Genomic DNA, 20,340 nt, shown 5'->3' on the forward strand with positions numbered 1-20,340 from the left:
AACATAATCAATAGATACAAAGGATACGTTGTAACATGGAAAAATACTGCAGTGTAGCCGAAAAAGTGCACAAAGTCGAGCCTTATGTAAATTGGTTGCCGTTCTACAAAGAAGTTTACAAGCGTCTGATATGCAATTTGTTTGTAACGCATGGTTTTTTTTTTGGCGTTGAACTGATTGTTTCATCCTGATAGTTAAGAAACCAAACAACCATTATTCGAATATCAGCAAAAGTTATACATACGATCTTTGAACGTGTACTTTTTCACAAGTAGGGGAACTTACGTATTCTCGGCAGTCTAAGCCGATAGCGCGCTTCTTTTGTAATTTTCTCGGACATCAGCAGTCAAATAACGTGTTTGTGTGTTTACATTCATGCGTTGCTCAATCCTCTATCGATTCACACCGACAGACTTGTCAAAAATTTTCTGGAAACGTTGTTACAACGCTGCGGACATCTCTTTTCAGTGTGACTATTGTCGGCAGCCTCAATCTCTTCGGCAACTTTCCCATAAGCGCTGCAGGCGAATCTGTTCGGCAGCTCCAAATCAGTCGCATTTTGAGGCGTGTTCATTTGAATTGATGATATCTCTGGCAAAATTGTTTGTTCCGCCTCGCAAATCTCGTCAGCGGGAAGCTGACAGAGCAAAGAATCATCTGAATATTTTCACTGGTGTGTTTTGATAGATAAATACTGTGTATTAGGCGTTTGAAATTTGGTTGCCGATAATAGTCGAATGGTGCCGAAGCCGTAAGTCTCCCTACATCTTAAATTTATCATGCAGATTTGAATTTAGGGTGAAATCAATAATTTTACTTGCTCAAAATAAACGTGCTCTTCCAATATCCATGAATTATTAATTTAACTTTAAATGATTCCTGCAATGTTTAGGAAATATTCCAATATATCTGCCATAAAAAATGGAAATTGACACTGTTAATAAAATCAACAGTGTTATTCATTTGTATTTTATTTTTTGTGAAGACTGTTATAGCTCAGCTTCTGAGACGCGAAGACGTGTTATGATTGCGCTCCTCAAAAGTCAGGCATTTCTTGCAGATCGTTTTATCGATATTCCGTTGTGGCCCGTTGCGTGCGTGGTGATTATGCGATGAGGCGAGAAACACCTTTCGGATCGATTATTCGAACTTCCCCGTGAAGCCAGCGTTCCAAAAGGATCACGGCTTTTGCCGCGCAATGTTCGTACTGAAGAAGAAAGATGTGTTGAAACTACAGTGAAGTCGAGGTGAAAAATGTGCGTTCGTCAAGATCAGCGACAGGACTGACAATCGTCAGATTTCTCACCAACTGGTGACGAAACGACAAAAACATCGTCATCCAGTATAATAACTCTAGCTGATAGTCGTCTCGTTATCAACGGAAGAATGCAATACTTATTTCAAAGCCAAATTGTCAACAAACAAATTTTTCTTCACTCCGTTTGTTCTCTTTGCTCACAAGATGAACGCGTTTATTGTATATTGGCTTGCTACGCACCAACCGCCGAATGCCATCACAGAATTGCTTGTATTTGCTTATTTGATTGAACTCACTCTCCACATGATACTACAATAGCTCTATTGGTAAGCGCGTGGAGTCGACGATTCAGAGATCGTTCGTTCGATTCCATACGTGTTTTGTTTTAATTTTTGCGTTGTTTTACTTTTTCAAAAAAGGCTTATAATCCGTCAAAGACACGATTTATATTTTTAGTCGGCTCAGAGCTCCCAAACGAAGATTCGAATATAACGAAGAAAGCTTATTTGTTCGTCATGACGCCGAGTCTATGTGCCGGATCACTGCGGCAAATAATCATCCAACGCTGGTTGAGTGACGATGACGATTCTTCTTTTAGTTTCGTCATTGACTTTTTCCATTTGACGACGACGATTGTCAACCCTGGTTTCGTCGATGTTACCACCTTTGAGTGTAAACACCGCGAAAGTCACCTCCACGATGGACATGTTCTTGTGGAGAAGAACACCCGCCTACGTCCAGATGACGCAGCTTTCGCGCAGCAAATTATACCTGTTGATGAATGAGAAGTGAGAGCACCGAAAACTGCTGTTCGTGATGCGGAGAGAAGATAGGGAGAACTGCACACATTGCGACGGAAGAAGAATAGAAAAGCTACGACACAAATTCTGCGTCTGTGCTCGAGTAGGCCCAGATTGGACGGTCCTACAGCAGAGGTTGGCAGTCGTCATGAATGGATGGAGGAGACTAAGTTCACCCTTAACGCGGGTAGATCACCTTTTCGTGGTGCGTTACGGGATAAGATCTACCAATTTGAACCCTAGTTACATCTTGTTTGTCGGGCTAGGGTAATATATTCTGGTAATTCAAGGATTCGCAGTACAAAGTCCTTATTACTGGCAACAGTTTATGAAAATTAATCTATTTTACCTAGCAGATGGTTAAAGACTCGGAGTTGGTCAGTCCCGAGACTACACTTGAAACCAGGATTAAAATCATGAGTATTAAATTCAAGGACTCACGTGAATTCTGATTACTAAACAAAATTTCTAGCTTGATTCGGTTTTGCTGCCAGCACAAATCCCCTTTTTTTCTAGTATATTTCTGGGACCAAACTAAAAGCGAAACAAGGATGTGACTAGAGTTCCGTTGCATGGTCAAATATCAGTAGTACCGATTTGATTCCTCAGACATTTAATCGATAATGTTTGCTAAGGGGCGTGCCTTCGCTGAGATGTAAACCTTTTCATCATAGTCAATTTTTATCAATATATGAGGAATCAAAACAAGAACCGTACAGAAATCGATGCTTCATTACCTATCAATGGAAATGGAGTAATGCTACATGCACTATACACTAAGGATACGGGTAATGCCACAATAGATCTAAATACTGGTCGCAGTGGCGCATCCGAACAGAGAAAAAAAAGTTTCAATGGACTGGTGAGACCTGCCTTGGTAGAAGTAAACAGATCAAAACAAATAAACATTTTGAAATTGTTAGTTAGGAACATCAACAATGTCAACAAGACTAGCGGTAGAATCGATGTTAATGCACTCAATTATCATTTTGACTTGTAAAAAGTAAAACTGACAAATAAACTGAATTTTTATTTAAAACAAACTACATGTCGGACTCGATTATACGGAGTATCAATTTTTTTTTTACTCCGGATAATCAAATCCTATCACTAAGAAAAAAATTTAAATCTTCGACAAAAGAACTTAAATATTTCCCTTTTTTGTTATTTTTTATATGATGCGATGGCATAGCCAGAATGTTTTTCTAGGAACAGTAGGGGTCTTCAGAAGATTTTTTTTTGACCAGCATACACAAAAAACCACTTTTTCAAATCCCTCTTTCTTTAAATACGTTCTTAACTGTAAAATCATTCATGTTGTATATTGCAATACCAAATTATCTCAGATTTATGCATAAAAATTGAAAAACAAGAACATCAAAAAACAAATTCCGGATAATCGAGTCTAAAATTCCGGATAATCGAATCCCGGATAATCGAGTCCCCGGATAATCGAGTCTCCGGATAATCGAGTCCGACCTGTACCTGAAAAAGCCTTTAAATTCCAGCTTCTATAAAGAAAGTTGCTGAACATTTTGTGTTAAATTTGTATGATGAACTGAATCCCGATGTGAAACTGGAAGTATAGCCTTTATATTTGAGGGCATTATTAGCAAAGGGTTGTAAGTGACAAAAACTTGATTCTGAAAAAATCAACTTTAAAGTTTGAGTGAGCCATAAGTCTTAAAATTCACGTTAATAAAGAAAAAAAAACTTCAAAGTTTTTCCAGCAAATTTTCATTTCAAACAAAATGTATGGGAACCAAAATAAAAAAAAAATACGAACTATTTTTTCTGTAGGATGAAAAAATATAATAAAAATACCATCCTAGAAATGCAAAGCCTGAAAACAATGGTTTTATGATACACCTAACTCGAAACTGACTAAAATGTCACTTACACCCCTTTGCGTTTGAGCGCCTTATCTAGGGAAAACTCTTCTCCTTTTGTGTTGGATTGTTTGACTCTCTTAGACAACTTTCTTCTCTATGGTTTGACGAGCAAGTTAGACTTAGAGTTGGCAAGGTTGTAGTAACATCAAAATACTATTGTGTTGAAAACATTTTTCTAAATTTCACGATAGAAATTGCCATATAACTTTACATCGTCTCTAAGCCACCTTTAAATAACTACCAAAAAAGCTGAACATTTTTAGAGCTCCATCTTCATCATGAATATTGTAAGAAATCTTTTTGAAAGATATAGTTTTTAAACATTTTTGTAATTCGAACTTATTTGAATAAGTTGAAATTTAAGTCAGAGAGTTTTACAACATTGACAAATCGTGATGTTCATACGCCGAAAAATTTGTCAAGCTTTAAACCAAATGGTTGATTTGCTTTTATTTAGGAATTGTTTTATAGTTGCAGGTTATATTTCTTGACAAAATTTAACAATTTCGTTGCTTCATCTTCATTGTACGCCAAAATATGGTTTTTAGATAATACAAAATCTATATTATAAAGCGTCCAAATTTGATAATTGCATAATTATTCTGCTGCCAATCCTGTATCATACTACCGAAGATTCTTAAACATCCCCAGCAATCCTAGCGTGTCTCGAAGTATTATCAGATTTATGACAACCAGTCTAGTGCACTCTCGATACGGATGAAATAGAGAGTGTCTGGAGCTTCGATGCCCGGCTGCCCTGTCGCTGTCGAGATATGTTATTTACACCACACAGGTGCTGCGAAACATAACTTTTATCTCTTCCCCTCTCCCTCCCTCTCCCCCCATAAAATGTGCCATATTCCATTTTATCTGATGTTTTGCGCCTCGCTCCGGCTCTCTTTTGCAGGTGGAAATTTCCGGCCTTACGGGAGACATAAGATTTAATGAAGATGGCAAACGCCAGAACTACACGCTGCATGTGGTCGAGATGACGGTGAACAGCGCCATGGTGAAGGTGGCCGAGTGGTCCGACGAGGGCGGCCTGTCTCCGGTAGTGGCCAAGTACACCCGGCTGAAAACGGACATGAACTACGAGCGGAACAAGACCTACATCGTAACGACCATCATCGAGGAACCGTATGTTATGCTCCGGCAGCCGGAACCGGGCGAAACGCTGGAGGGCAACGATCGTTTCGAGGGCTACTGCAAGGATCTGGCTGATTTAGTGGCGAAAAAACTTGGCATCAACTGTACGTATCTTTCCTGCTTCGCCCCGCAGTGTTCGTCCGTAGTTCTGAACCCGAAGTTCGGGTGGGTCGCACTATGGGACAGGAACCTACTTTGGTTGGCTGAAATCTCTAGCGCTTGGGGGATGCATCCTAGACGTTTGATGTCTTTGGCAAATTATCTTGAATGAATAAGAACTTTATTTTCACGGTATTGAATTTGGTGTAATTAAACAACTTATGCACAGTGTTGGAAGTAAAAACAATAAATAAATGCCGATTTCCATAGTCATGTTTAGAGCTTTGTAGTTTTGCGTGTAATGATACGAATGGAATTTTAGAACAATTTAACAGGAATAAGTTTTTTTTTCTAAGACGCACATGTCACAAGACAGAACTGAACAAGATAAGCTGTAAGTTATATAGATCAAATTCAGTATCGCCAAATAAAGTTCAAATTAATCAAAAATCACTTGCAGAAGACATCAAGCCTCTAGAAGTTATCCCCAAAGCACTACACGTTTTGGTCAACCAAAGCAGGTTTCTGCCCCATAGTGGGTCGTAGCAAAAGCCCCGGCTGATATATGAGCCCTTAGTGTTTATTGTTATTTATACTTTTTAAGGGAGCGGCTTCTGGTTCTGTTGCTGCTGACGGTGCGGTCGTGTCTTAGTTTCACTCAGGGCAGCAAAAGTGCAATCAGTACCTAGCTGTGATGGGTGAGAGCCGGGGAGTTTTATGGTCCAGAGAATTTAATTTTCATTTCAGAAAAATCTATTTAATGATGGGATGTTTCTGCGGAACGGTTTTTGCCGTGTTTCGTGCGGAGCAAAAATGATGGAAGCTGGTTTATGGACTGGAGTAGTAATGCTCCTGCATTTACTTGATTGACGGAAACGTTTTGGAATTGGGGCTTTTGAGCGATGACTTTGAGCTTTTGGAACGTTTTGTACCAATCTCACGTGTGCAATATGAACATGAACGAGCAATTGAAATTGATAGACCTTTGATGGAACATGTTTGCCTTTAAGGCCCTTTCAGTAAACTTGATCTTTTTTTTTTCATTTATTTGAGCTTTTTGCATCCAAATAGTTATTTCTCATATATTTATAATTTCAGCAAACTACATTTAGAAAAAGGCCTATCAAACAAATTTGATTATTCGAAAATATTTGAACTTAGCCAATCCTCAAATTATCAAGAGCAGAAATCTAAATAACTATAGAGCCATTTAAGCTAAAAACTTGACTATTGGTCAGTATCAGTGTGTGACCAACCCATTAAGTTTTCTGCTCAAACCGCTGTCTGGTTCTCCAGATTTGTGATCTTGGAAAATTAAGAATTGGCTTCGATTTATCTTAACTTTCAGAACAATTCATTCGGCAAGCATTATTTTCAGAACTTTCAGAACAATTCATTCGGCAAGAATTACGGTATTAAAGCAGTTTTGAAAGAATAAAAAAACAATTGGATGTTTTCTTGCCTTATGATTACATTTTGAAAGATAGAAATAAGCTTTGAACGAATTTGATCAGTTTTATTTACTGTTCCCTTACCATGCCAAATACCAAAAGGACCCAAATATGGACCGAAACGTCAGAGAATGGACTCTTCTACAAAATCCTACAGATTCTCAGTCGAAAATTTCGTCGAGGGTTCCTACAAAACTTCCTACCAGGATTTTTCTGTACATGACTGTGTGGCAAATTTTTCTGTTCATCAAAACCAATGTATGTATGTACATTGATTTTGTCGACTATCTAAATCACTTTCCATACTTGCATAGAGTCTCAATAAACTTCAGAAACGCTAACTATAACGAAATAATTTGGTTTCTGCACAAATGAATCCATTTCTGTATTTTCCGTAATCTAATTCGTATTTAACAGAAATTTTATTTCTGTACGTGTACGTAGATAACCTAATTTTCCAACTACGAGCACTAAGTATAGTGCTGCAGCACAAACTGTTGCACTACCGGAACTTCGCTCATTACTCTCGATATCTCATTATCGTAGCTCGAAAAAGCAACCCAAACACCAAAACCGCAACCGCGTACCGCCAGCAGCAACAATTAAAAATTTCATTTCCGGCTACTGCAACATCAACCAGACCTCACTTAACGTTCGTTCACCTAGTTCTGGTATAGCGTAGGGTGGGGAAAAAGTTCAACTTTAGGGGAATAATCAATATTTTTCCGAAAAACTACCACACGGTGCATCTTGGAAATTTATTGTCTTAAACAAACTTCTAAAAGTACTCAACTTGAGTGAGGTAAACTTCAGATAACATTGATAGCTGAATAAAAGTTTATTCAGCTAGAATATATTGCCTAAACAATATTCAACTACTAAATTACACTTGTGAAGTGTTTTGAACAATTACTTGACTTGACTTGACTTGACTTGACTTGACTTGACTTGACTTGACTTGACTTGACTTGACTTGACTTGACTTGACTTGACTTGACTTGACTTGACTTGACTTGACTTGACTTGACTTGACTTGACTTGACTTGACTTGACTTGACTTGACTTGACTTGACTTGACTTGACTTGACTTGACTTGACTTGACTTGACTTGACTTGACTTGACTTGACTTGACTTGACTTGACTTGACTTGACTTGACTTGACTTGACTTGACTTGACTTGACTTGACTTGACTTGACTTGACTTGACTTGACTTGACTTGACTTGACTTGACTTGACTTGACTTGACTTGACTTGACTTGACTTGACTTGACTTGACTTGACTTGACTTGACTTGACTTGACTTGACTTGACTTGACTTGACTTGACTTGACTTGACTTGACTTGACTTGACTTGACTTGACTTGACTTGACTTGACTTGACTTGACTTGACTTGACTTGACTTGACTTGACTTGACTTGACTTGACTTGACTTGACTTGACTTGACTTGACTTGACTTGACTTGACTTGACTGACTTGACTTGACTTGACTTGACTTGACTTGACTTGACTTGACTTGACTTGACTTGACTTGACTTGACTTGACTTGACTTGACTTGACTTGACTTGACTTGACTTGACTTGACTTGACTTGACTTGACTTGACTTGACTTGACTTGACTTGACTTGACTTGACTTGACTTGACTTGACTTGACTTGACTTGACTTGACTTGACTTGACTTGACTTGACTTGACTTGACTTGACTTGACTTGACTTGACTTGACTTGACTTGACTTGACGGGAATTTGACGGGAATTTGACGGGAATTTGACGGGAATTTGACGGGAATTTGACGGGAATTTGACGGGAATTTGACGGGAATTTGACGGGAATTTGACGGGAATTTGACGGGAATTTGACGGGAATTTGACGGGAATTTGACGGTAATTTGACGGGAATTTGACGGGAATTTGACGGGAATTTGACGGGAATTTGACGGGAATTTGACGGGAATTTGACGGGAATTTGACGGGAATTTGACGGGAATTTGACGCGAATTTGACGCGAATTTGACGGGAATTTGACGGGAATTTGACGGGAATTTTGCTAGAATTTTACGAGAATTTGACTTGACTTGAATTTGACGGGAATTTGACTGTACAGCGAAATTTTACAACATGGATAAAAAATTTAAAACCCCTCCTCCCCCAAAAACTCTCACGTAATTAATGGACGGCTCCTAATTACGAAAGAGGTGTATTAATAATAAGTTGAGAAGCAGACGGGAATTTGACGGGAATTTTAGGGGAATTTTAGGGGAATTTGACGGGAATTTGACGGGAATTTGACGCGAATTTGACGGGAATTTTACGGGAATTTGACGGGAATTTTACGGGAATTTTGCGGGAATTTTACGAGAATTTTACGAGAATTTGACTTGACTTGAATTTGACGGGAATTTGACTGTACAGCGAAATTTTACAACATGGATAAAAAATTTAAAACCCCTCCTCCCCCAAAAACTCTCACGTAATTAATGGACGGCTCCTAATTACGAAAGAGGTGTATTAATAATAAGTTGAGAAGCAGAATATATTTCAGTAGCAGAAGCAGAGGATAATGATTACAATTTTATTAACATGACCCGACATCGATCCGCAATGAACACAAAATTGTCGAATATTCCACTGAACAGCTGTTGCAGTGTTCTACAATTTATTGTCATATTTCGGAATCACAGTTATAATGAAGAAGCCATCGACTAAAGGAAACAAAAGGAATGCTTTGAAAATCTGTTTAGGAAACTATCATGGAAACCATAAAATTTTGTTTACACATCCATGAGTTGACATCAAGTCATGGAAATTTCAATGTAAATTAAAAAAAACTCGAATATTTGGTGCACATTCAATTCATGCTCTTCCATATTTCGAATTCGTTTTAAAAAATAAAAGTCAGACGAAGGAAATAAAATCCACCGTGAAAATGAAATGAAATCCACAAACTAAAACGAATCCCACTGCGACGTCAGAATAAAATTTTGAAATCACTGGCCCCACTGTACTCTATGGATAGCATTAATCTTCAGCGGTGGTGGAGCAACACCTCTCCCAATGTCCCTATATAGGTACTTTGAAGCTGTGCGAACTCTACTGTTGTAGTTAGTAATGTCCTACAATACAGTTATACACTGTAGCATTGTTGTATCTTCCCCGTATAAGCCATTTGGCAGTTGTGTGCATCCCATAAATCTAATTTAATGTTTTACCTTCGGGTCCGGTTGCCGCCTATCGGAACGCACCCCGCTTCTTCCTTTCGCAGATGAGCTACGCATCGTCAAGGATGGCCAGTACGGCGCCGAGAATCCGGACGTGAAAGGCGGCTGGGACGGCATGGTAGGAGAACTGGTCCGCAAGGAGGCCGACATTGCAATCGCATCGATGACAATTACCTCGGAGCGGGAACGCGTTATCGACTTCAGTAAGCCGTTTATGTCACTGGGAATTTCCATTATGATCAAGCGCCCGGTCAAGCAGAAGCCCGGCGTGTTTAGCTTTCTCAATCCATTGTCGAAAGAGATTTGGGTAAGAGCCAAAATAGCATTAAATTACCTGCCGGAGGCAAACATTTCATTGACTGTGTCTGGTTCATTGACGGTGGTGTGCACGGGGTTAATCGGGAGGCGATTGTGTCCAATCAACAAAGATTACTATCACAAATGCGAAGCCAAATCAATCACTTAGATTTCATGTTACAATCGGAGTATATATCAAGCGTGGAACACGATTATATGAAACGTTGAAATTCTCGCTCCAGTCCATTTTCCAAGCTACTTTTGGGTCCCATAAAAACAGTGCAAAATTTCAGCTCGATCCTTAAAACTATAATTTAGCGTTAGCAGTTCAAATTAATATGAAATTTACTATGGGAAAACAAACTTTCACAAATAAAAATCGACAGAGGTTGCGCATTAACCTTTATAAAAATATAACTCCAAAGCCTTGATATGTAGTTCTTCGATGAAGAACAGTGCCAAAAATTGTGAAACTAATATAAAGCATAAATTCTTACCTGGCATTCTCCATTTTTCGATCAAAGGCTGTTCCTTATTTTCGATGTTTAAATTTGTTTTGCAATGTTTACCTCTTTTGAAACTTAAATAATTAGTGAAGTGTCTCCATTATCTCTACTTTATATACATCTCCCTCATTTTTTATCACGGTTCCTGCACGATATTTTTCCAATTCTTCGGAAAATCTTGGAATAAATACTTCATAAATAAAATATCAATTTCCGTGGGTTTCTTTAACCTTTCGGTTGTGGCGCGAATATTTGTAACGGTGGTACCTGTATCAAATAAACTTAAATGTAAGATTTCCTAATAAATACCACTAGATCACTGTTATATTTCCGCGCACACCACTGTCCCTCCGTAGAGTTCACATTCTGACTACAACCTGAAACGATTGTGTGCCTGTTGTGTGATTGCGTCTGTGCGTCTCTCTGTATCTTTCTTGCCTTCCGGCTTGCTGTTGCCATCATAAACATCAATTTTCTCCGTTCGTCCTGTTTCGTGAACCTGGCCCCGATCTACAACGGCAACTACGGTGACGACCCCGCCAGATATGTGTCCTGTTCAGCTACGTTGGCGTCAGCATCGTCCTGTACATCGTGTCTCGCTTTTCACCGTTCGAGTGGCGGCTAGTTAATTATAACGGTAATTAATTTTCGAGCACCTAATTCGATCGTGTAGCTTTTTCATTTCCCATTAACCTAGACAAAGGAAACGCGTTTGGCATACTTGCAGGCGATCAGCCGGACGCCGTCCCGCAGGCCACGGTCAACGAATTCAGCATACTGAACTCGTTCTGGTTCGCGCTGGGAGCGTTCATGCAGCAGGGCTGTGACATCTCGCCGCGGTCCATCTCGGGCCGAATCGTGGGCTCGGTCTGGTGGTTCTTTACGCTCATTCTCATCTCGTCGTACACTGCCAACCTGGCGGCGTTCCTGACCGTCGAACGGATGGTCACGCCCATCAACTCCCCCGAGGACCTGGCCTCGCAGACCGAAGTGCAGTACGGCACCCTCATACACGGCTCCACGTGGGATTTCTTCCGGGTAAGTTGCTTGGAGTGCGGGTGCAGAAGTAATTGCTTCATCGTTAGATTTTTCATCACTTTTCAATTTGGGCCAGCTGGTTTTAGATTGAAAAGGGATTTTCGTTTCATTTTTGCTACCCATAACACATACTGTTCCCTGAATGTCACATATTTGAACGCAGATCGACGTGATCAATGCTGTTGAGAGGACTTTCATCATCTATTATCATCTAATGTAAATTTTCAAATAGGCAATCATAATCTTTAAATAGAGTATGCAGTCATAAAAGTTATCAATCTCATGGTTAATCATCTATAAATTACGAATTATTGGGTAGCGAAGGGGCAAGTCCAGAGATTGTGACAAATCACATGTGAACAGGTATTGGTTAGTACTGGACAGAATAAAGTACGCATTGGCCGTTTTGTTCATACAAAATGGTCGTGGATCTTGATTCCAGTGTTCCAATTGACCTTAAATTTTTATCACAGCCTAGGAGTAATATGAAAATTGCTCAGCTGGAAATTTACAATAAAAATTGCAAAATTTTGAATTTGAAAGGTAATTAACGGCTTCGGCACCACTTGACTAGCATCGGCAACCACATTTCATACCTTCTATTACAGCCCAAATGCGCGCAGGGAGCCGGCAAATAAGGTCACCATTGATCGGATACCCATTCCAAAGACTAACCGTCTGACGATCTTGGGTATTACGCTAGATCGAACTTTCAAACCACACTGTCAAGGTGTAAAGAAATCGTGTAAATCTTGACTGCGAATCCTACAGATGATAGGAGCTAAACTTCCGCGCGGTATTCGAACTACGCTGCTCCAGGTCGGTTTGACCCTAGTCACAGCAAACATATTTATGGTATTGGACTAGTGAGTCGAGGAGGACTGGTTACTCTGCAGATCCTTGCGCCGGTCTATAACAAAATGGTACGCTATGTTTCTGGGGCGTTTATGACCAGCCCGATAATCTCGGCCATGGCTGAAGCGGGAACTTTACCCTTGGAGTTTCTGGTAATGCAATCAACAGCCTGAATGGATATCCGAATATAGGGAATACATAAAGCTAATAGATAATAGATCATAATAGATAATTCTTCCGCTGATTCAGCGAACATCTAACCGTCTCGCTGAGCTAACTGGTTCACCACTCTCTCCTGTCGGTCAACTTGTGGGGATAAATGATCGTGTATGTCACGCACGAAAGCCAACAATCCTCTGGAACCCACCGTGATATACACCGATGCACAGTGATGGGAGGGCGAAAAAAAGTCGAAAATTTTACTTTCGCTATTTATTCCCAAAATATTTTTGTATTTTTATAGTCTTTTTTCAAAATTTTATAAACATTAGGTGGAAATTGATTTATTTAGAGCACTTTGAAGAACATGACCCACGTAATTGAATGTTTTTTGTAAATTTTATGAGGAAAGCCAAATGATATTCAACTTAGTTTTTAAATGTGAGCATACACTCGCACACATACCGTGTTGAATCCAAATCCGGATATTGGTACCATCCGGACACTTTTATTATATTAATTAATTACAGTTAAAATTAGGTGATTATATGTCTGGTTTGTAAACTTCCCCTTTTTAATGAACAATGCTGATCATTTGACATTCATTTCTAATCTAGTAACCACTGCTAAAAAATTAATAAAAATAAAAACAAATAACATGTTCATGTTGGACGTCATTTCGTCACGACTTAACTTCAACTCGAGTTGAACGATCGATGAACGCGCGAACAACGTTTGTTTGAAGTAAAAGTTAGTAAAGTACCGTAAGGAAGCCATTCACCGCTCATTTAACAGGATTTTAACATGTTAAATTTGGTCAAAAATCAGTCACTCGATATTTTTCGAAACTTTTTGCGCTAGACGTAAGATAAAACATTTGTTTTTGTAGGAAAGAAGATAACATGTGAAAAATGTATAATGATACCGAACGTGTATGTAAATGATACATGTTTAGGGCGCCATTTACCGCTCATCCTAAGTATGAGGCTCTATATGCAGCACTAGTTGGAAATAATTTACTTTCATGAGCTGGTTGTTATCTTTGTAATATAGTACGACAACATATTAAACCGTGGCAGCCAGCCCTGTCGTCGTAAAATTTGAGCTTCTTAGTCATCCCTTTTTGAGGAGGGCGTTGCTATAACCCAAAGGGTGGTTGTACTCCCAGACATTAATGAGAGAATCTCACAAGAAAATTGTATCAAATTAATATATATTTCTAACATATGAGAACTAATATGTATTTGCACGTGTTTAGTTTGTGTTCAATGCTCATTCCATTTCAAATGTGAAACGGAGAAACACCCACAAACTAAAAAATATTTATATGGATAATTTCGAGCCCTCTAGATACATCGGAAAATCTTCAAAGCCAGGGACAAATGATTGAAATCCACACAGATTCTCAAAATGGAAAGTATTTGCTTCAACTCAATTTTTATTTTATTTCAACATGATAAGTATCATCACACTAAATAACTCATACTTTTGCTTAAAATCAAGATGACGTCATAATACAGTATGGCCACCTGATTATTTATCCAAAATTTTATCCCATTTTACAGTTTACGCGAGGAAAGAACCCGCGATTGAATACTTATTACTTTGTTGTACGAAATATGTTGTTTTCATAAATTTAGAAATTCGTTCATTTCAAACAGCTTATACCATTGCTCGCCTGGTTTTTGCAGCTGTTCTAACTCAGTTTTTTCTTATTGAAGTTTCAAATATGACGTCCATTATTTTTCGGGATTTCTAGACCCCCCAGCCCCCTCCGTCACGCTTTTTCCAATAGCTAATATATGCACTGTCACATTTTCGTAGACCACCCCCTCCTTCAAATGATGGATGTCAGTTTTGGGTGACCCCTTAGTTAGCTTTCTGATGGTGACCACAAAATTAAAAAAGAATGGTGCACGAATGGTGACATTTTTTTTTTCTGATAAAATTCAAGATGACCAAATTTAGAATGAACAAAATTATTGCATATGGAAGCTATATACTTTCTCAGTTTGATTTGTGTTTTAGGATATATGAAAAGAAAGATACGTGAAGAAATACCTGAAATGTATCAAAAAAAAGAGCTTTTCTTCAAACTGCTAGCTAGCTTACGAGGGATCCACTAATATACCTGCTTCCCCCTGACGAGATTTCCGAACAATCAATTTCGCCAGAGATGTCATTGATTGAAATAAATACGTCTCAAAAAGCGGCTTATGTGGAATTGCCAAACAAGTTTGCCTGCAGTTCTTATGGGAAAGGCTGTCGAAGAAAGCGAGGATGCCGACAAGTCACAATAATATGAAATATTTGAAGTATTGTAAAAACGTTTCTAAAAAGTTTTCAACGAGCCTGCCTGTGTGATCCAAGACAGGATTGAGCAGCGCATAAATGTAACAAACATTTAGTTTGTCTGCGTATGTCCGAGAAAATTACAAATGAATCGCGGAATTGGCTTAGACTGCTGAAAATACGTAAATTCCCTTATATTATTTTATATAAAAATATAGAATCGAAAAATTAAGTTCACAAACAAATGCTAATGCTCATTTGTTTTCTTATTTTATTTATTTTTTTTTAATTATTTTTTTTATTTAACAAAAGATTCGAACTTCAGCCAAATGTTGCTCTTGAAGTGACACCAAAGTGCAAAAAAAAAAAATCGACAATTGCCCTAGATAACAGAATATTGACGGATTTCACGCCAACTCGACAAAGGGATTGGCAGCACCCCTTCAGAATTCAATGAAACTTTCTGGGTGTGAAGACTATGTGAAACTAAGATACTTTACATACTCTGTTTTTTCAAAATCAATCTAGACTAACATTTGGAAAGGGTCAAAGTTTTTTTTTTACTTTTTTTATAAACCCGTATAACTCGAAAACGGTAAGACCTACAAAAAGTGTTGTATAAGGGAAAAAAATTGAAAAAATAAAAACACATTTTCTACACTGAAAAAATAAATGATTCAAAACTTTAAAGTCGATTTAAAAAAAACGGCCATTTCAGATTTTGATCATCCTTAAGCAAAAAGTTTCGTAAATAAATTTACTAAAAGTCGTCCATACATTGCAAATTGGGCATATTTTAGAGAAATTTTTTTTCCAACAACGAGTTTTTAAAGTCCAAAATGAATTTTTTATTTTATTTTTATTTCGCTTTCAATAGTCTAGTATGATCATATTTTCAAATGATAAATGAGTTTTAATCACAAAATAATCACAAATCGCGCCCCATACAACACTTTTTTGTAGGTCTTACCGTTTTTGAGTTAAACGGGTTTATAAAAAAAAGTAAAAAAAAACTTTGACCCTTTCCAAATGTTAATCTAGATCGATTTTGAAAAATCAAAATATGCAAAGTATCTTATTTTCTCATATTTTTGACATCCAGAAAGTTTCATTGAATTCTGAAGGGGTGCTGCCAGTCGCGTGTAAAGTTGGCGTGAAATCCGTCATTACGCTATTGTTTATGATAGTAGTTTGGCGTTAGATCTATTACTGGATTTTAGAATTGTTAATTATTCATTAAAACAGGTTTTCAAACTCAATACAGCAAATACCGTTTTTGATGCGTACTTGATAATGAATTAACACATATAAACTTTTGGCCTAAAATGAACAAGAATAGGGGAAAAACACTAATTTTCGTCAGAGACGAACCAGCCAAGGGCTGAAAGTCTCTTTAATAAAGACAATAAATAATAAACTAATTTTCGACCTACCTGTGCCAATTTTCCGACTTTCATACAAAGTAGGCCAAAATCGTTGAGATGGGTCGAAATTTAGCGCTGGGTCGAGAATTGGTGCGTTTCTCCTACGAAATGATTGTCTTTAGAACATATGAAATGATTTTTTTCTGCTTCAAAATTTCATGTGTCTCATCAAACTTCAAGAGATACTTGAGATGATTAAATCGATAATGAAACAATATGCTAATGAAGTTATGTCGCAATTTCAACATATTTTTTCTTTTCACACGAAAAAGTGTTATATATCAAAAGAATATCATAATTTCAGAATTCAGTGGTGATAAGGGGTCGTACAGCTCGGAAATTTCATATGATTTCCTACAGGACGTTAATCCTGATTATTCCAGGGTGTTCATACAGCTTGACAATTTCGATTGGTGCTCTACCTGATCTATGTGGATTAGGGTCAAATTTCTTCAGGGCGTTGAAAAAGCTTTGAATTTCAAATTATTGTTCTACCGAGAATTAAGATGAGCTATCTGAGACAATATCAAATTACTCCAGTGCGTTAATACATCTCGGGATAATTTCGATTGATGTTATAGAGGGCGTTAAGATGCAGCTGATCTAAAATTTACTGCAAGCTTGACAATCATGAATAATACCACACAAGGCGTTGATATGCATATGACCTACATGGAATTAGGTCAATATACTTCAGAGCGTTGATAAAGTTTGAAATTTTTAATTGATGCCCTACAGGAAGATGAGATGCAGCCTATCAACATATAATAAAGTCATATTACTCCAGAACGTTGATACTGCTTGGAATTTTCAGCGAGGTCTGACCTTAATGAGACATGGTCAAACTCGATGACGTCGAAGAAGCTTAACAATTTTGATTGATGCCATAAAGGGCGTTAATATGCAGCTGATTTATGTAGGATAAGGTCACAATACTCCAGGGCCTTGATACAGCTTGAAATTTTCAAATGATACAGGGTGTTAAGATGCAAATGATCTACATAAGACAATGTCAGATTACTCTAATGCGTTTTAGAACCTTGTATTTTACGATTGATATCCTTCAGGGCGTTAAGATGCTCCAAATATTCTTGAAATAAGGTCAAGTTACTCCAGGGCGTCGATACAGCTTGGAATTTTTAATTGATTTAGGGCGTTAAGCACACTTTATCTATATAGGATAAGGGCGTTAAGATGCAGCTGGTCCACATAAAAAAAGGTCAAAAAATGTCAGTGTGTTGAAGCAGCATCGAAATTTAGATTGATTTTACAAAGGGGTTTTATGTTCCTCCAGATCTTGCAAAAATATAGGTGGCATAAAGTCAAATTACTCCAGGGCGTTGATATAGCTTACCAATTTTAATTGATGTAGGACCAATTTTAATTTGATACAGAAAGTTCAAATATACCTGATCTATTTGGAATAATGTCAAATTTCTCCTGGGTGTTGATACATCCTGTAATTTACAATTGACGTTCTACAGGGCGTTAAGATGCACCTAATCGACAAAAAATAAGGACAAATTACTCCAGGGCGTTGATACAGCAATGAATTTATCAAATGATGTCCTACAGGGCGTTAAGATACAGCTCATCTGTTTTAGGCAAAATCAAATTACTCCAGAGCTTTGATACAGCTAGACAATCTCGATTGATGTTATACAATGCTATGAGGTGCGCATAATCTTCATAGAATAATGTCAAATAACCGTAGGGGTTTGATATAGCAAGAAAAAATCGATTGATTTGCTATAGGGCTAGATACTTCAGATCTCGCCAAGATCTTTGTAGACTCTTACCCCAGGGCATTGATACAGCTTGGAATTATCAAATTAAGTCCAAAAGGGCGGTCACATGCACCTGATCTACATGGAAAAGGTAAAATTAATCCAGGGCGTTGATCCAGCTAAGAGTTTCAAATTAATGTCCTACAGGGCGTTATGGTTTATTTGATATACATGGAATAAGCTCAAATAAGGTGTATCAACGCCCTGTAGCACGTAGGTTTCGAATGATTTTGTACAGAGCGTTCAGGTGCTCTAGATCTCGCAAAGATCTGTGTGGAATAAAGCCAAATTTTTCCAGGGCGTTGATAAAGCTAGGAGTTTTCAATTGATGTCCTACAGAGCATCAAGATGCACCTGATCTATATGGAATAAGGTCAAATTACTACGGGACGTTAATACAGCATGAAAATTTGATTGATTGATTTATTACAGGGCGTTGAGATGTCTCGCAAAGATCTATGTGGAATAAAGTCAAGCTAATCTAGGGCGTCGACACAGATGGATCGATTTATGTCATACAGGGAGTTAAGATGCATCTGATCTACGTGAAACATTATCAAATTACTGCACGGCGTCGATAAAACTTGGAATTTTCAATTGATGGCCACCTGATCTACATAGGTCAAAGTCAAAATACTCCAGGACGTTTACACAGCTCGGAAATTTTGTTCGATTTTCTACAAGGGATAAAGATGCTCCAGATCTCGTAAAGATATGAGTGAAATATAATCAAATTAGTCTAGGACGTTGAAACAATTTGAAAATTTCGATTGATGTCCTACAGTTCAAAATGCGCCTGATATACATAAGGTCAAATAACTACAGTGCATTGATACAGATTAGAAATTTTGATTGATTTTCTACAGGGTATAAAGATGCTCCCGATCTCGCAAAGATCTGTGCGGAATAAAGTCAAACTATTCCAGGGCGTTGATACAGCTTGATCAATTGATGTCATACAGGGCATTGAGTTGCACCAGATCTACATAGAGCAAAGTCAAAATACTCCAGGGCGTTGATACAACTAGGAATTTATGTCTTCAGGCCGTTAAGATGCTCCTGATCTACATAGAATAAAGTCAAACTACTCCAGGGTGTTAATATAGCTTGTAATTATTAAATGATATCCTACAGGGCGTTTTATGATACTGATCTAATTGAGACAAGGTCAAATTACTCCAGGGCGTTGATACAGCTTGAAAATTTCGATTGATGTTACACAGGGCGTTTAGTTGCACCTGATCTACATCCAATAAAGTTAAATTAATTGAGGTCGATGATACAGTTTGAATTTTCAACTGATGTCCCAAAGGGCGTTAAGAAAAAAAAATCTGAGAAAAGCTTCTTAGTCGTCGACTAAGCGCGACTAAGCAGGACGACAGGGCTGGTGGCAGCTAAGAAGCATTCTCCGATTTGCTATGATTAAATCATTGTTAAACTCATGTTCACCGCCTTAAACAGCCTAAGATTATTTTTTATAAATAAAATATGATATAAAATCATACGGGTTTCATTCTGATACATTCCATTTTGGTATACTAATACATGATAATAACGTTTATTGCGAAAATATGTTCAGATTTTTCAAAATAATGCATTGAATGCGGTGAATGGAGCATGAGCGGTGAATGGCGTCCTTGCGATATATCTCTGTAGAATTTTCATCCAAAACTGTTCAAAAGAAGATATTTTGGAAGTTCGGTGACTCCATTATCATTAAATAAATTGGAAATATATTTATCTTTTTTTATTTGTTATGGCTATATCAGTCATGCGACTCAAAAGCAAAGGGAGTCTATAAAAGATGAATAGGTGGATAGGTGTCGCAAGGGAGCGACAAAATTTAAAATAATTAGGTGGTGAAAATTGAGCAAGCCATAGGGGAACCAGTAAAGCATCTAAGCGTCCTGTATTCTACCTAGCTTCTCTACTGGAGAAGGGTTGGCTCAAAGCTTCTAGCTTTGCTACCAACACAGGCTTCGATGCTTTAAAATGGCTTGCTCAATTTTCACCACCTAATATAATTTCAATCTTGTCGCTCCCTTGCGACGTCTATCACCCTATTCATTTCAATCATTTGTAAAAATCTTCTATAGACTCCCTTTACCTTTGAGTT

At 37.9% G+C, this 20,340-nt stretch overlaps 1 protein-coding gene across 2 annotated transcripts in view; it reads left to right on the plus strand.

The window, feature by feature from the left end:
• Positions 1-20,340, plus strand: part of LOC5569846 (glutamate receptor 1) — a 659,974-nt gene that overhangs the window by 609,220 nt on the left and 30,414 nt on the right. Inside the window, exons 6-9 of one of the 2 annotated variants that reach the window (XM_021840615.1) lie at positions 4,858-5,200; positions 9,911-10,173; positions 11,213-11,306; positions 11,367-11,707. In XM_021840615.1, coding sequence (XP_021696307.1) covers positions 4,858-5,200; positions 9,911-10,173; positions 11,213-11,306; positions 11,367-11,707 — 1,041 coding nt within the window. The remainder of the gene's footprint in view (positions 1-4,857; positions 5,201-9,910; positions 10,174-11,212; positions 11,307-11,366; positions 11,708-20,340) is intronic. The other variant, XM_021840616.1, reaches the window with a different exon arrangement.

Source organism: Aedes aegypti, chromosome 2, assembly GCF_002204515.2.
Source record: "Aedes aegypti strain LVP_AGWG chromosome 2, AaegL5.0 Primary Assembly, whole genome shotgun sequence".
In the NCBI taxonomy this organism is placed as follows: domain Eukaryota; kingdom Metazoa; phylum Arthropoda; class Insecta; order Diptera; family Culicidae; genus Aedes; species Aedes aegypti.